The sequence below is a fragment of the Salvelinus sp. IW2-2015 genome, linkage group LG4p (genome assembly GCF_002910315.2).
Source record: "Salvelinus sp. IW2-2015 linkage group LG4p, ASM291031v2, whole genome shotgun sequence".
NCBI lineage: Eukaryota > Metazoa > Chordata > Actinopteri > Salmoniformes > Salmonidae > Salvelinus > Salvelinus sp. IW2-2015.
Window position 1 is genome coordinate 9,627,627 of NC_036841.1, and position 17,514 is coordinate 9,645,140.

Genomic DNA, 17,514 nt, shown 5'->3' on the forward strand with positions numbered 1-17,514 from the left:
AAAGTATTTAGAATGAGTTGAACCAGAGATGTTGAATCCATCCAACCATGTGATGTACACTCGACAGACATGTGAAACTGCATGGCGGTCTTCCCGGTTAAGAAACACACAGACTTGCGCCAGCGCGATAATGCGCAGTTCTGTCGCCAAGGCAACCGTTTCTGTGGATGAAGTCATTGTTACGCTGATAGTTGCTATAGTTACAACCTAGAGAGGGCGCTGCGAAGGGGCTGTCTACGTAATATGACGCAGGGCGGGAGGCGTGCCCGCGATGCGCGCTGCGCAAGGCTGGTTGTTGTTCCCGCAGAGAGGCGAGAAGATGGCGGCCGTGTCAAGCGGAGATGCAGCTGGGTCCGCTGCGGCCGGGATTACGCACTCTACCCGACCGGCCCACGCAGGCATGGGCGCCCAGAACCGAGCACAGCCATCCTCTGGGATCAGCCACTCCAATCGACCTACCCCGGCTGCGGGGTGCATCACCAACCCCGGCCATCCCTTGGCCAGCAGGCCCCCCCCAGCCCGAGTGGGCTACTACGAAATCGAGCGGACCATCGGCAAGGGGAATTTCGCTGTTGTTAAATTGGCAACACACATCATCACCAAAGCAAAGGTACGATGATTAATAAAGGCTTTTTGAACGGGATRAATTACAGGTTGTCAACGATTTGTACTCATTTGACTGTGTTATCGCTGTCACTCTCATCTAGGCTGAAGATTGGGCCTTCGGGCTTTGGAGCGAGTAACGTTACAACGGCTAGTCCGCTTTTGGTCGCAGTGCTCAGTGCGGGGGTGTAAACATGGGGCATCATAAGCAACCATTCGCCTTGTAGTTTTTCCGATTKGTTTTTCACATGATAAAATCAGTTGTAATGTAACAAGGACAGCGGGGGTCACTTGTCGACGGAGAGAAGGGTACCGCTGGGATGAAAGAGGAGAGGGGGACTTCGAGCATAACGTTTGCTATTTGGCTGCGGTAGTTAACTAACGTTACATTTGTTCTATTTGGGATTTCCAATCAGTTAGTTATCTGACCAGCTATTTTTGGCATTATGTATTAGCTAGGTAGGATCACAAGAATCGTGTAATCTATGTCATCAGTAGTTTATACGTATCATTAGRAAGCAAGTATATATATTTGTTAGATTTAAGTGAATGTTCCTTTGGCAATCGTTGACTAGTTAACTAACTGAAAAAACAAGCTGGTTTGACAGGCTGTTAACGTATTGCTGGCTGGCSAGAACTCATCCCTAAAAATGTGTTGACTACCAATGTATTTTGTCACTGAAAAAGTTTGAATGTTTAACATTTTCTCATGGTGTATTCATTTAATATAAGGGGGGTGTATTCAAGAACTGGTATTTTAGTTTGTGCCAGGTTATGTGGCATTTTCATTTGGGTATAGGCAGGGGCTATTGGCTGCCTCAGATATGTCATAGCTTATTGATATCCCTTTGAGTGTGCGTATGCTGTTGCATAGTGTGGGCGTCTGTAGGCAGATGCATTGCTGGCAGATAGGCACTGGAGACTACAGATCTTTTTGTTTCAATATTGAAACAAAAAAACAATCATAGTAGTCCCAATTTTTACCTACATATCATTCATCCTTATTGTTGAGAGACCTTAGCATGAACAGTAGGCTACTTTTTCTTTAATCCACGTTTTGCCTTTACACAAATTATCATTCAGTTATTATTTTCCCATTGATCTTATTGTGAAGCAGTTTTATTTTTTACTCTCAATAATGACCTAGGTGACCAAGGAGTAGAACAGGGCAAATGATAGCCTACCCACTCTGGCCATGCTTTTAAACTTGTGCCAGTGCCACTAAACCTGTGACAACTCCTACTAATAAGACTGTGGAGCTGCAACACGCTCATGGGATCGAACTGAGGCCAGAGTCATTGGAGAGGGATAAACAGAAGGCTACCTGTAAGGGAATCACGATTGTAAAGTGTGTATAAGACAGAAAACTTCTATGTGTGTTGTGTGAGGGAGGCTGACTGTTCTGATAGATTAACTCACATGGTGACATGGAACATGTTCAAAAACATATTAGGCTATAGCCTAAGCAGCTTAAACTAATCTACAGAACTTGTGAAAATGTATTTGTAGGGAACCACATATTAGTGCCTTAAAGTTACATAACGATTCATTGATAAAACACTGACCACTAAAAACTACAATCTCTCGATTGTTAGGCCAAGTTTTTTGTTGAGTGATACTTTTGCACAGGGGGACTCCACACAGGCCATGATATTTTGCATTCTGCTGGTTTGGTAGAATGCATTGCATTAGTGCAATTTGAAAATTACCCTTTCGAGGCAAAGGGCATTGTAATTGCGAGATTGACATTTGAATTCTTTCATTTAATAAATGTGTAATTAAATATGCCACACTGAATCACAGGGGGCAGGTCGAAACACACATGAAACATTTGTGGAGATTTAGCTAGCTAGCTAGTTTTTCCTGGGTGATGAACATTGAGTTGTTTTTTTACCTGACATGCATATGGTCTTCTTTTTAGCTGGTTCTTTGTAGAATTTTGACCCGGAGTCATACAAAATCTGGTGTTTTTTTACTACAACGATTAATCCACAGATTTAAAGGGAAACCTTGTTATCTTTAATTCATCTCTCCTTGTTTGTCTTTCAAGCATCCACGTGGGTGTATTTTCCTCATATCCGATAAGGAGAGGACTTGCAGCTTGTGGAGTATCTCAAAAATAGCCAAGTTCCATTTTAGCACTTGGCATCGCAGATGCGCAAGAATGGTGTGGGTGAAATGATTGAGTAACATGTATGTGTACATTTATTTTGCGACGCTCGTGCATGTAACATGGCGAGTGTGGTTTGCATGTAATGTTTGGAGGAAGTAGCTGGTCCAAATATTATTGTTTTGGGTTTTTCATTAAATGTACCACCACCCAAAACATGTTTTGGTCCCCTGTTTTTTACCCCTCCCATTGCATCTTATGAAGGATGATATATTTTTGACATTTGACAGCCAACATGCTTCAGGTTCACCTGGTTTCTTTGTACAATTTAAATGGCACTAGCTAATGTTTTTGAAAATAGATGCGCAAGCACATGAAACCAGTGCATTGGTGCTGCCTTCTCACCAACTCAAGGTTACAAATGCTGATATTTCTGGTCATGTTTATGAAATTGAAAGTCCTAACAGGGGCATGTTATGCAACCAAATAGATGCTGACTATCCTGATTCAAGAGCAATTGCATGATAATGGAATAATAAACATAAAAAGTTGCCTCTTCAGGCTACATCAACTAATTTCTACTGAATTCAAACAGTAGCCTATCTATTAATATTGCTCACATGTATTGACATGACACCCTCCCTAGCAGTCAGTTAGCCTACGTAGAAGTGAGCCATTTCAGCATATTTGGACTAGTCTTCTCCGCCAGTATTAGTCATGCCTAATCAGTGGTGTGAAAGACCAGAGCTATAGCTCAGTGCTTCTATCTGCAACATCAGCCAGGGAGAAGGGGATTGTGGAGCCGGGGTGTTAGACTAAGCCAGGGAGAAGGGGATTGTGGAGCCGGGGTGTTAGACTAAGCCAGGGAGAAGGGGATTGTGGAGCCGGGGTGTTAGACTAAGCCAGGGAGAAGGGGATTGTGGAGCCGGGGTGTTAGACTAAGCCAGGCGTCACAGCTCTGGAAGAGGGACACTCCAAGAGCCGCTAGGCCAGACCTGACACGCTCGGGACGAGGTCAACAACAAAACACACACACACCCCTGAATAAAAAAAAGTGTTTATAAACCTAAATATGTCTGCCAACTGCCTAGCTCCCCCCCCCCCAGCCTCCTTATCAGAAGACTTGGCACCACCTTTTGGCTCCACTACAGTCAGACAGGTATGGTTAAAGATGACAGCGTGCTATGGCTTGTCTGCGGTGCATCGCACTGTCTCCTCACGTTACACTGTCTCTATCCAGACTTCCTCCCCTACTGCCTCCTCCTCAGTTTAGATTTGCATTGAGGAGGAGGAGCAGTAGCCGCAATGTCCAGGCAACGTTAGATAACGGGCCTAACGCACGTGTCACGCTGTGATTTAATTTGTATGAATAATGGTGTTGCTGCTTGACCAATTGTGGTGTTGCTGCCTGACCTACCTTCATGCCCCATAGTTATTGGGTTATGCACAGAGAGAATCTGTACGTCAATCCTCTCATGTTCTTGTTGGTGTGCGTTCAGTATTAGCCCTAGTAGAATCTGGCCTAGGTCTAATTCGTCATTTTTAAAATCCAAATCCAGTAGTTTCTGACAGGCAATTTCATACTACTTATTTATAGTTTGTAGCTATATGACTTCATATCTGAGTAGGCTCTTTGGTAGTAGGCTAGCTAGATTATAGTGAAAAAACATTATCACACGTATACAGTAGACCAGGCATACTCAACTGGCAACCCGGACCCAGAACAGGGTCAAAGTAAATAGAAATAGGTCGGCCTTCGACCCCTGGTATCATATAAACACACATAAGACATGGGAAAATGTGTGGAATTGCAGGAAATTAGCTTAAATCAGCAAAAATCCCCGACCCACACAAAATGTGTAGAATTGCGGGAAATTGGCTTTAAAACTGCACAATTTTCTTTCTGCCATAAAATGGGCTGTGAACAGTTTGGGGTTGCAAGGTGTGGGTTTGTTATTACGCCGATAATTGACAATAATCATCCCGATCTTTGCCACCTAGGAAATTTGTATGACTGGACGTTCTCAAATAGTCCTTGAGTACCCCTGCAGTAGACTATTCCTTCAGCTATTTAATTAAACATTCGGTTTTTCATTTTTGATAGTCACAGAGTTCATACCATTGTCCAAACTTACCCCCTTTTTACCAAAGAATGGTTCCTAGTAGGAGTCCCCTTAATGGTGACTTTCACCTACATTCAGGTCTTACTGAATGTATGGTCTGGGTCCATGCGGTATAACACCGTCTCATCAGCTATATTTAGCCTCTTGACTAATAGGCCCACGGCATCGCCTGTCCGCATGTGCCAGTCCAGTCAGCCCCCCCGCACCCCCTCGAGTCAGTTGGCAACGTTGACGTACACGTTAGAGTCACTTAACGTTAGTGTGCTATCGACGTCACGCTCCCCGGGAAAGGTAATTCCATTGGAATCTTGTTGGTATCCATAGAGATGGAGGACAACAGAGACTTGATGCTCGTCATGACCCCTCTCCATGTATGGAGCTCAGCTGCCACGAGGGTACCACACTCATTGGCTGATCTCAAGATCCAATGCAAACACTGTCTACAGAAAAACTCTTCTCATTTTAAATGGAGGTGCCACGTATTATGTGATGGAGGTTTAAGTGGGTGGTTTCATCAGATGAAGGTTTTGGCCTATGTGACCGTGGACATTGAAGCAATAAGGAACTAGAGACTGTGCTATATCGTGAATAGGCTATCATGATTATACCCACAACTGGGACGCGGACTCAGCCAATCAGCATCCAGAACTGGAACTARCCATTTTTATGATCCTGATTATCCTCTGGGTTGTGTCTGTTAGTGTTTTACGCCTCTTTACTTATCGGTTTTGCTCGTTTGCTTTGATTTTTTAGAAAGACTGAGTTGTGTTCTTGATTTTCCCCATTGTCCATTTAGGGTACTGGCTGCCTCGTTGATGAATGAGAACTATTCATGGTTAAAATAGCACATGCACTCCTGTTGCGCATGCACATGAGTAGGCTGTTACTTTGGAACACATACATTGTGGCAGATGTTTGTGTGCATATAGCACATTTTATGTTTAGGTTTACAATATATCACAAACTTTTTCGGCATATTTCAGACGCATGCAGGAATATCTGAACTTGGACCTTATGAGCTGAGTCACCCACATGCGTGACACCCACGCACACACAGAACAGTCTTTCTCTCCCTGGAGGAGTGTGCAAAGCCTTCGGCTCCGCTGTGTGGTTGAAGGGCGGGGTGACCGTTTGTTGGTAGCTAGCACGTGTTGATACGACGAGGCCACAGCCGCCACCATACTGGTTTTCCCCCCAGGTTAAAGTCTGAGTCTCTTGTTACTGGTAACCTTGCACCGAGTCTGGAGATGAATTGAACTTTCACCCTGTGTGGTGACCCAGTCTCCATGATGATGACAGAACGTTGAGCAGCAGGGGTGAGGACCTCCTGCACGCAGCGCTGCGTAGTGTTGCCMCTGAAAGGATCAAGCAAAGGAAACTAACAACATGGGTTGAATAAACGATGCAGGCTTATTTGTGTGATCATGTGATGCTTATGGCACACCTGAATAGAAGGGCAACCCTCTACAACAGGGAAGCCAGCGGGAAAAGCTGATCGAAATAATAAAGTTATTATAACCGCTTTATAGCTTAACCAGTTCTTGTTAAGTGGTTGTGATAACGCCATTTCAACTGACCTTTAGCCGGAAATGTGAATGTTTTTGATGTCAGTATTGACAAAGATTATACTTTTCCCCCCCATACTAGAACAATGTCAAACTGATCATCTCTTGCTCTCAAACAGCAGAATACAAGGCATGCAACACGGTCACTCGCATGCACACGCTTGGTAGCACTCTGTGTACCCAAACCAACCCTGTCCACAATCCCACTCATCCTGACTGTCATATGTTAAGATGCACAGTGTGTTTCTGTGTGTGTGTAGGCTATGTTTGTATGAGTGTGTGTTTTGAGTGTCTCTGTGTGTTTCTGTGTATATATCCAGGCTGTATCACAACCGGRCGTGATTGGGAGTCCCATAAGCCGGCGCACAATTGGCCCAGCGTCGTCCGGGTTTAGCCGGTGTAGGCCGTCATTGTAAATAAGAATTTGTTCTTAACTGACTTGCCTAGTTAAATAAATAAATGTTTGTGTGTAGGGGGAGGGGGAGTCTTGGTCTCCTCTCAGATGAGGACACAGCGCTGGTCTCTGTCGGTTAGCATTGCTCCTGAGTCATGCGGCTTTGGGCCTCACTGACTGACTGACTGCAGTAAAGATGAAATAACTTTGACTGTTCTCATTGCAGACAGCTGAMATGGTATCTTCATGACTGTCTTTTAAAACGCTCTCACCTGTTAGCCAATGTTCCTTCACATTTCTTTCAGCACTGAGACAATTTCTAGTCTGCTGAGCGCAAACTTGAAACATTGAAAATTCTGTGCAACTTCCAGCGTGCATTTTCTGTGAACACTGAGGCTGTACTTGCTTTAAGTTAGTTTTAACAGTGGCCATGTTGGTGACTGTGGCTATTTGATCATAACGTAGGCCTACCATCAAAAACAATGGAGAAAATTAATCCCATAACATTTTAACATAGAAATAGAACAGCTATCATTCAGCCTACAGTTGCAGCCAATGTGTGGTGTTCAATATAGGCCTACATTCCATGGGACTTTGGTTAAAAAAACATGCAGGGCTTAACATTAACCTGTTTATCCGCTTGTCCTTCAGACAAGGAGGTGACTGAAAATGTTGCTGTTTGATGCAAGAATCCACTTTACAAAATAAAAGGCATTATTATTCCCATACCATTATTAAAGAGAAACTAGCAAAGGATATAAASAAAATGTGCACACGTGGCTACATGCTGCTCTCGCTTTCATCTCAAAACAAGCGCATCTACTCAACCGCTCATGCTGTAAGCACAGTCCAGTTCAAAGTAAATGGCACAGATCCATATATGGCATGGGTCTATTTGCATATAGGCCTACTGCAGCTCTGATTGTTTATGCCGCACAGATCTGTGTACAGTACGGGCTGAGTAGTCCGTGTCAATGCAATAGAATTGTATTTATTCAGACCCTTTGACCTTTTCCACATTTTGTTACGTTCCAGCCTTAATCTAAAATGTATTAAAACACAAAATAACTATAACAAGGCTATGTACAGGGGGTACCGGTACCGAGTCAATGTGCAAGGGGACAGGTTAGTCGAGGTAATTTGTACACATTGGGGGGTTGAAGTGACTATGCATAGATAATAAACAGCGGGGGTGGGGGTCAGTCAATGTAAATAGTCCGGTGGCCATTTGATTAATTGTTCAGCAGTCTTATGGCTTGGTGGTAGAAGCTGTTAAGGAGCCTTTTGGATCTAGACTTAGCTCTCCGATACCGCTTGCCGTGCGGTAGCAGAGAGAACAGTCTATGATTGGAGTCTTTGACATTTTTTGGGCTTTCCTTTGACACTGCCTCCTATATAGGTCCTTGATGGCAGGAAGCTTGGCCCCAGTGATGTACTGGGCCGTACGCACTACCCTCTGTAGCGCCTTATGGTCAGATGCCGAGCAGTTGCCATACTAGGCGGTGATGCAACCGGTCAGGATGATCTCTGGTGCAACTGTAGAACTTTTTGAGGATCTGGGGACTAATGCCAAATCTTTTCAGTCTTCTGAGGAGTAAAATGTGTTTTTGTGCCCTCTTCACGACTGTCTTGGTGTGTTTGGACCATGATAGTTTGTTGGTGATGTGGACACCAAGGAACTTAACTCTCGACCCGCTCCACTACAGCCACTTCGATGTTAATGGGGGCCTGTTCGGCCCTCCTTTTCCTGTAGTCCACGATCAGCTCCTTTGTCTTGCTCACATTGAGGGAGAGGTTGGCACCATACTGCCAGGTCTCTGACCTCCTCCCTATAAGCTGTCTCGTTGTTGGTGATGAGGCCCAACACTGTTGTGTAGTCAGCAAACTTAATGATGGTGTTGGAGTCGTGTTTGCCCACGCAGTCGTGGGTGAACAGGGAGTACAGGAGGGGACTAAACACACACCCCTGAGGGGCCCCAGTGTGCCCCAATGTTATTGCCTATCCTTACCACCTGGAACCGGCCCGTCAGGAAGTCCAGGATCCAGTTGCAGAGGGAGATGTTTAGTCCCAGCGTCCTTAGCTTAGTTATGAGCTTTGTGGGCACTATGGTGTTGAACGCTGAGCTGTAGTCAATGAACAGCATTCTCACGTAGGTGTTCCTTTTGCAATTGAGATTTCGTCATCTGTGGATCTGTTGGGGCAATATGCGAATTGGAGTGGGTCTAGGGTATCCGGGAGGATGCTGTTAATATGAACCATGCTTTGWGAAAACGTKCTGGTAATCCGTCTGGCCCCGCGGCTTTGTGAATGTTGACCTGTTTAAAGGTCGTGCTCACATCGGCGACCGAGACTGTCGTCTCAGTCGTCCGGAACAGCTGGTGCTCTCATGCATGCTTCAGTGTTGCTTGCCTCAAAGCAAACATTAAAAGCGTTTAGCTCCTGGTAGGCTCGCGTCACTGGGCAGCTCTTGTCTGGGTTTCCCTTTGTAGTCCGTAATAGTTTAAGCCCTGCCACATCTGACGACCGCCAGAGCCGGTGTAGTTGGATTCAATTGAAATCCTGTTTTGATGCTTTGCTTGTTTGATGATTTGTCTGAGGGCATAGCGGGATTTCTTGTTCGCCTGCCCGGCACACAACAGTTCGCCTGCCCGGCACACAGGGCAGCTGAATCGGATGCACCTACCGTCATCTGCCAGAGACMAATAAAACAAATAGGAACACAAGTCTTTATTGTTGGATTTTTTATGGAAATGTACACGATCGACCGGTTGGTGACCACTGCTCTAGAAAGTTGAGTGAAGTTCAAGCTCATGCTTCTCTCTGTGGGCTGATATTTCTGCCCCGGATATTTCTGCTAGCATTAAACTTATCTTTATAAAAAACAATCAACCTTAACATAATCACTAGTTAACTACACATGGTTGATCTAGCGTGTCCTGCGTTGCATATAATCGATGCGGTGCCTGTTAATTTCTCATCAAATCACAGCCTACTTCTCCAAACGGGTGATGATTTAACAAGCGCATTCACGAAAAAAGCACTCGTTGCACCAATGTGTACCTACCCATAAACATCATTGCATTTCTTTAAAATCAATACGCAATTATATATTTTGAAACCTGCATATTTAGTTAATATTGCCTGCTAACATGACTTTCTTTTAACTAGGGAAATTGTCACTTCTCTTGCGTTCCGTGCAAACAGTCAGGGTATATGCAGCAGTTTGGGTCGCCAAGGGATGCCTTGGCGAARTGTGTGAAGACCATTTATTCCTAACAAAGACCGTAATTAATTTGCCAGAATTGTACAMAATTATGACAACATTGAAGGTTGTACAATGTAACAGCAATATTTAGACTTAGGGTTGCCATCCGTTAGATAAAATACGGAACGGTTCCGTATTTCACTGAAAGAATAAACGTTTTGTTTTCAAAATGATAGTTTCCCGGATTTGACCATATTAATGACCTAAGGCTCGTATTTCTGTGTGTTATTATGTTAMAATTAAGTCTATGATTTGATGGAGCAGTCTGACTGAGCGGTGGTAGGCAGCAGCAGGCTCGTAAGCATTCATTCAAACAGCACTTTCGTGTGCTTCAAGCATTGAGCTGTTTATGACTTCAAGCCTATCAACTCCTGAGATTAGGCTGGTGTAACCGATGTGAAATGGCTAGCTAGTTAGCGGGGTGCGCGCTAATAGCGTTTCAATCGGTGACGGCACTCGCTCTGAGACCTTGAAGTAGTTGTTCCCCTTGCTGTGCAAGGGCCGCGGAATTTGTGGAGCAATGGATAATGATGCTTCGAGGGTGGCTGTTTTCGATGTGTTCCTAGTTCGAGCGAGGAGAGGGGCAAAAGCTATACTGTTACACTGGCAATACTAAAGTGCCTATAAGAACATCCAATAGTCAAAGGTATATGAAATACAAATGGTATAGAGATAAATCGTCCTATAATTCCAATAATAACTACAACCTAAAACTTCTTACCTGGGAATATTGAAGACTCATGTTTAAAGGAACCACCAGGGTGCCTCCCGGGTGGCGCAGTGGTCTAAGGCACTGTGCCACCAGAGACTCTGGGTTCAAGCCCAGGCTCTGTCGCAGCCGGCCGCAACCGGGAGGTCCATGGGGCGACGCACAATTGGTCCAGCGTCGTCCGGGTTAGCGAGGGTTTGGCCGGTAGGGATATCCTTGTCTCATCGCGCATCGGCCTTTTTTGGTCCTCCAATAATTGGTATCGGCGTTGAAAAATCATAATCGGTCYACCTCTACCACCTATCAGTAGCACTGTCAAAGCTGTACAAAACAGTAGCCAAACAAGCCGCGTTGGTGAAAATAGACCAAATTATTAGGGTGAGGCACATGGGCTACTAACGGCTTCCTACACAACATACACTTAGTATTACTTTCTTAGCAACAGTATACATTTCTCCCTTGCATATTACATTATTTATGCAGCAGCATACAATACATTTTTGGACTCACCTTGTGAAGGTGGCACAGCGGTCCTTTGTGGGCAAATTTTGTCATCAAACTTTCATCAAAGTCTGGCATTCTCTGAATTTTTGGTGGGAACTCTTGGAAAAGAAAATCACAGCCATTCCATTGAATAGCAGGCTAATGTTAGTGGTTTCTTTGCAACACTTGCATTCCAAACGACTGATTGTTGAACTTGCGATTTCCAACTTGTTGGGTAATCTTTATGGCAGATGAGCACCGATATGTTTTATCTATAATTTCTCCTCGTTATTTCTTTTAATTTGACAAGGATTAAAAAGGATTTGCCAGTAGATTGTCGACTTGATGACTGCTAGCTAAGACTTTGAAAGTTAGATGTTGACATGATCAGTCCAATCAAAGCTACTGTAGATATAATGTGATTTGATGTCATTTTATCTGTGGCCAATGACCTTGAGCCTTCTTGGATGGGCACTAATAATCTAAGTCTATAGCAGAACCCAAAGGGCTCAAATTCTTGATGTCTACCCTTACTAAAGGCGGGTGACGTAGTGTCCACATGAGTGACAGAACACTGAGCCAATCACGGTGCAATGTTGAGCCAATCACGGTGCAATGTTGAGCCAATCACGGTGCAATGTTGAGCCAATCACGGTGCAATGCTCCTATTTTCAGCTGGCCTGCCCCACCACCACAGAAAGCACTGAGCTAGGCTGAAACGCCTGCATTTTGGAGCTGCCTGTTTGCATGCGGCTTTATTAACTCAATTATATATACACAACCGTTCAAAAGTTTGGGCTCACTTAGAAATTTCCTTGTTTTTGTCCATTAAAATAACATCAAATTGATCAGAAATACAGTGTAGACATTGTTAATGTTGTAAATCACTATTGTAGCTGGAAACCGCTGATTTTTAATGGAATATCTACGTAGGCGTACAGAGGCCCATTATCAGCAACCATCACTCCTGTGTTCCAATGGCACGTTGTGTTACCTAATCCAAGTTTGTCATTTTAAAAGGCTAATTGATCATTAGAAAACCKTTTTGCAATTGTTAGCATAGCTGAAAACTGTTGTGCTAATTAAAGAAGCAATATAACTTGCCTTCTTCAGACTAGTTGAGTATCTGGAGCATCCAGCATTTGTGGGTTCGATTACAGGCTCAAAATGGCCAGAAACAAAGACTTTTCTTCTGAAACTCGTCAGTCTATTCTTGTTCAGAGAAATTAAGGCTATTCCATGCCGAGAAATTGCCAAGAAACTGAAGATCTCATACAACGCTGTGTACTAATCCCTTCACAGAACAGCGCAAACTGGCCTAACCAGAATAGAATGAGGAGTGGGAGTCCCCGGTGCACAACTGAGCAAAGAGGACAAGTACATTAGTGTGTCTAGTTTGAGAAATAGACGCCTTCACAAGTCCTCAACTGGCAGCTTCATTTAAATAGTACCCGAAAACAGCAGTCTCAACGCCAACAGTGAAGAGGCGACTCCAGGATGCTGGCCTTCTAGGCAGAGTTGAAAAGAAAAAGCCATATCTCAGACTGGCCAATAAAAAGAAAAGATTAACATGGGCAAAAGAACACAGACACTGGACAGAGGAAGATTGGAAAAAAACTTATGGACAGACAAATCTAAGTTTGAGGGGTTCGGATCACAAAGAAGAACAGTCGTGAGACTCAGAAAAAATGAAAAAGATGCTGGAGGAGTGCTTGACCATCTGTCAAGCATGGTGGAGGCAATGTGATGGTCTGGGGTGCTTGGTGGTGGTAAAGTGAGATATTTGTACAGGGTAAAAAGGATCTTGAAAAAGTAAGGCTATCACTCTATTTGCAACGCCATGCCATACCCTGTGGATGGCGCTTAATTGGAGCCAATTTCCTCCTACAACAGGACAATGACCCAAAGCACAGCTCCAAACTATGCAAGAACTATTTAGGGAAGAAGCAGTCAGCTGGTATGCTGTCTATAATGGAGTGGCCAGCACAGTCACCGGATCTCAAGCCTATTGYTCTGTTGTGGGAGCAGCTTGACCGTATGGTACATAAGAAGTGCCCATCAAGCCAATCCAACTGGTGGGAGGTGCTTCAGGAAGCATGGGGTGACATCTCTTCAGATTACCTCAACAAATTGACAACTAGAATGCCAAAGGTCTGCAAGGCTGTAATTGCTGCAAATGGAGGATTCTTTGACGAAAGCAAAGTTTGAAAAACACAATTATTATTTAAATTAAAAATTAATATTTATAACCTTGTCAACAACGTCTTCACAATATTTCCTATTCATTTTGCAACTCATTTCATGTAAGTTTTCCTGGAAAAACCCAGAACTTTTGAACGGTAGTGTATATTTCTTTACATTGTTTGCAAACTGATATGTGACGTGTATCCCACATGATATTATTATAGGCAAGGCTAAATCCACAAAACCAGTCTGTTTCATTTAGTTTGTGTTAACCTCCTTGTTCTATTGTAACTTTTTATACATCATTTGTATTCCGTCTTCGATATCCAGATTTACGTTTTTGTTTTTCATATTCGACTCGCTGAGCTCTCCATGGTCATCCGCTGTTATATAAAGCATGAAAGGAATTTCATGATGACAGTCGTCATTTGTATATGAAACTTGAAAATTCCTCTTGTCCGCATTCCGTTGGTGTAATTGTCAGCAGCACAGTCGTGTTGTTTAGAGTGCCTTGCCCCAAATAATCTGGCTGTGTTGTAGGCCTATTTCTCTCTCCTGTTCATTTTGTTCCTGGTTGCTAAGTCTCAGCAGTGGCGCGGTGCAATGGTTAGGTCAACAGTCTTGTGATCGCGGGGGCTATGTGACACTTCAGCTTAACTGGCTCTCTTCTATATCCATATCTTTCAATGGAAAATTCCAAAGTAATGCAGGCCAGACACGTCACCCCTCCAAGTAGATTACTGTAACTATAACTGTACATGGCAAGACCCAGCCAGTAGTTCCAACTACAACTGGCTGTTGAATTAAGTGTGTGAGGAAATGAGTTGTGCTAGTCATTATGATAGTYTGTCCAAACTCCTCTATTTCTGCTCAGTTTATCAGGCTTGCCAAATGATGTTCTCTCAAACATCCTGCAGGCGCCAGCTTTTATAGGCCAGCATAGCTCTCTCTTCCAGTTTTGATTTCGGACCGATTTCCTTATTTTGAGTCCATTTGCATGGAGAGGGACTTGATGTTCCCAAAGCATTTGGGTTTGTGGCGTGAGACCGGGAGTGTGAACTCAATGCCTCATGACCTTTCCCCCTCATTTGGGCCTTTCTGTTTTTACTGTGTAATACCAGTTTGTGTGTGTGGTGTTCATTCTGTGTGTGTGTGTGTGTGTGTGTGTGTGTGTGTGTGTGTGTGTGGTGGTCCATGTCTGTGGTTTTGTGGTGTCATTCTGTGTGTGTGTGTGTGTGTGTGTGTGTGTGGCTGTGATTCTGGTTGTGTGTGTGTGTGTTGGGTGGTCATTCTGTATGGTGTGTGGTCATTCTGTGTAGTGTGTGTGTGGTCATTCTGTGTTTAGTGTGTTGGTGTTCTTCGTGTATTGTAGGTGTGGTGGTCATTTCTGTGGTGGTGTTCACTGTTGGTGTGTAGTTGGTGGTTATTCTGTGTGTGTAGTTGTGTGTGTTAGTGTGTGGTCATTCCTCATGTGTGGGTGTTCGTTTTGTGTGTGTGCGGTGTTGGTCAATTCTGTGTGTAGTGTGTGGTGTTCATTCTGTGTGTATTGTGTGTGTGTTTTTCAAGTGTGTCCCTGCTCCAGATGCTGGGCCTCGTACCCACAGTGGGGTGGAGGGGTGCTAGAACACCGTGTGCCTGGCTCTTCCTTTTCCTGTCCGCTAGCCGGAAATGGGCCCGCAGCTTGCTCTCAGATGGCCACCTTTCTATTATCTCGGCCAAGAACAGAGAGGGGGAAGAGTAGCTTCAGATATTACCACTATTCCCAGAATGTGAAGCCAGCTCACAAGGATGTTTAAGCATGCAGCCACCACTATGCTTGAAAATATGGAGAGTGGTACTCAGTAATGTGTTGTGTTGGATTTGCCCCAATCATCATGCGGTGTATTCAGGCCAAAAATGTAATTGCTGTGAAATGTTTTTTTTCAGTATTACTTTGTGTGTGTGTTTTTTAAAACTTTTTAACAATACTAAACATACAAACGACAACATACAGATGCACACAAACATCCACAACATCAACCCTGCACTCTCCCCCACATGGCCTCAAACTGCACCATGTTGTTCCTCTCTGTCGCCCACACGCACTTTCAACATTTAGATAATAATGCATTTGACCTTTCCATTGTGTTAACGATGGGGAATTGGTTGATTTCCAGTTAGGTATACATTTTTTTCAAGATTATTGATGAGAAARGAATCGCCCTAATGCACCCTCATATGCCAGGGCTTGAAATATGCGGACAGATGGATTGTAGTGCCAGAATATTTGTTATTCTGTACAGGCTTCCTTCTGTTCACTCTGTCAATTAGGTTAGTATTGTGGACTAACTACAATGTTGTTGATCCGCCTCAGTTTTCTCCTATCACAGCCATTAAACTCAAACTGTTTGAAAGTCACRATTGACCTCATGGTGAAATCCCTGAAATCCTCTCCGGCAACTGAGTTGGGAAGGATGCCTGTATCTTTGTGGTAACTGGGTGTATTGGTACAACATCGAAAGTGTAATTAATAACTTCACCATGCTCAAAGGGATATTCAATATCTGCTAAAAAAAATAAAAAATAAAATACCCATCTACCAATTAGGTGCCATTCTTTGTGAGGCATTGGAAAACCTCTCTGGTCTTTGTGGTTGAATCTGTGTTTGAAATGCACTGCTCGACTGAGGGACCTTACAGTTATCTGTATGTGTGGGTTACAGAGAMGAGGTAGTCATTAAAAAATCATGTTGCACAAAGAGTGAGTCCATGCAACTTATTATGTGCATTGATAATGACACTATTATTCCTGAACTTATTCAGGCTTGCCAGAACAAAGTGGTGGAATACTTATTGACTCAAGACATTTCATTTTTTATTKATTTTGAAAAACATAATTCCACATTGTGGGGTATTTAATTACATTTAAATTCGGGCTGTAACAAAACAAAATGTGGAAAAGGTCAAGGGGTGTGAATACTTTCTGAAGGCGCTGTAGCCCTCAAGGAATTGAGTTTGACACCCCGGGCACCCTCATAGATATCATCCTAACCAACTTGCCCTCTAAATACACCTCTGCTGTTTTCAACCACGATCTCAGCGATCACTGCCTCATTGCCTGCATCCGTAATGGGTCAGCGGTCAAACGAACTCCACTCATCACTGTCAAACGCTCCCTGAAACACTTCAGCGAGCAGGCCTTTCTAATCGACCTGGCCGGGGTATCCTGGAAGGATATTGATCTCATCCCGTCAGTAGAGGATGCCTAATACAGTCAATAATTACAGTAGAAAAATAAGTCTATATACAATGTGAGCAAGTGAGGTGAGATAAGGGGGTAAAGCAAAAAAGGCCATGGTGGCCAATAAATACAATATAGCAAAGTAAAACACTGGAATGGTAGATTTGCAGTGGAAGAATGTGCAAAGTAGAAATATAAATAATGGGGTGCAAAGGAGCAAAATAAATAAATAAATACAGTAGGAGGAGAGGTAGTTGTTTGGGCTAAATTATAGATGGGCTATGTAACAGGTGCAGTAATCTGTGAGCTGCTCTGACAGCTGGTGCTTTAAAGCTAGTGAGGGAGATAAGTGTTTCCAGCTTTCAGAGATTTTTGTAGTCATTCCAGTCATTGGCAGCAAGAATGGAAGGAGAGGCACCACAAAGAGAAGAATTGTGTTTTGGGGGTACCGACGAGAAGATATACCTCCTGAGAGCTGCTACAGAATGGGTGCTGCTATGGTGACCAGCGAGCTGAGATAAGGGGGACTTTACCTAGCAGGGTCTGTAGATGACCTGGAGCCAGTGGGTTTGGCGACGAGTATGAAGCGAGGCAGCCAACGAAGAGCGTACAGGTGCAGTGGTGGGTGAGTATATGGGGCTTTTGGTGACAAAACTGGATGGCACTGTGATAGGCTGCATCCAATTTATTGAGTACGGGTATTGGAGGCTATTTTGTAAATGACATCGCGAAGTCGAGGATCGGTTAGCGAATGGTCGTTTGTACAAGGGATACTGTTTGCAGCATCGATGTGAAGGTGCTTTGGTTGCGAAATAGGAAGCAATTCTAGATCTTAACTTTGGATTGAATCTCTATCCA

The 17,514-nt window shown here is 43.8% G+C and overlaps 1 protein-coding gene across 4 annotated transcripts in view; it reads left to right on the plus strand.

Moving 5' to 3' along the window:
* The first annotated feature begins 271 nt into the window (after nucleotides 1-271).
* The window catches only part of LOC111960382 (serine/threonine-protein kinase SIK3 homolog), a 39,111-nt gene continuing 21,868 nt past the window's right edge, over nucleotides 272-17,514 (plus strand). For 3 of the 4 annotated variants that reach the window (XM_023982358.2, XM_023982374.2, XM_023982383.2), the window contains exon 1: nucleotides 278-610. In XM_023982358.2, the coding sequence (XP_023838126.1) occupies nucleotides 320-610 (291 nt within the window). In that variant the 5' untranslated portion in view covers nucleotides 278-319. Of the gene's footprint in view, nucleotides 611-17,514 lie in introns of all 4 variants that reach the window. The other variant, XM_023982364.2, reaches the window with a different exon arrangement.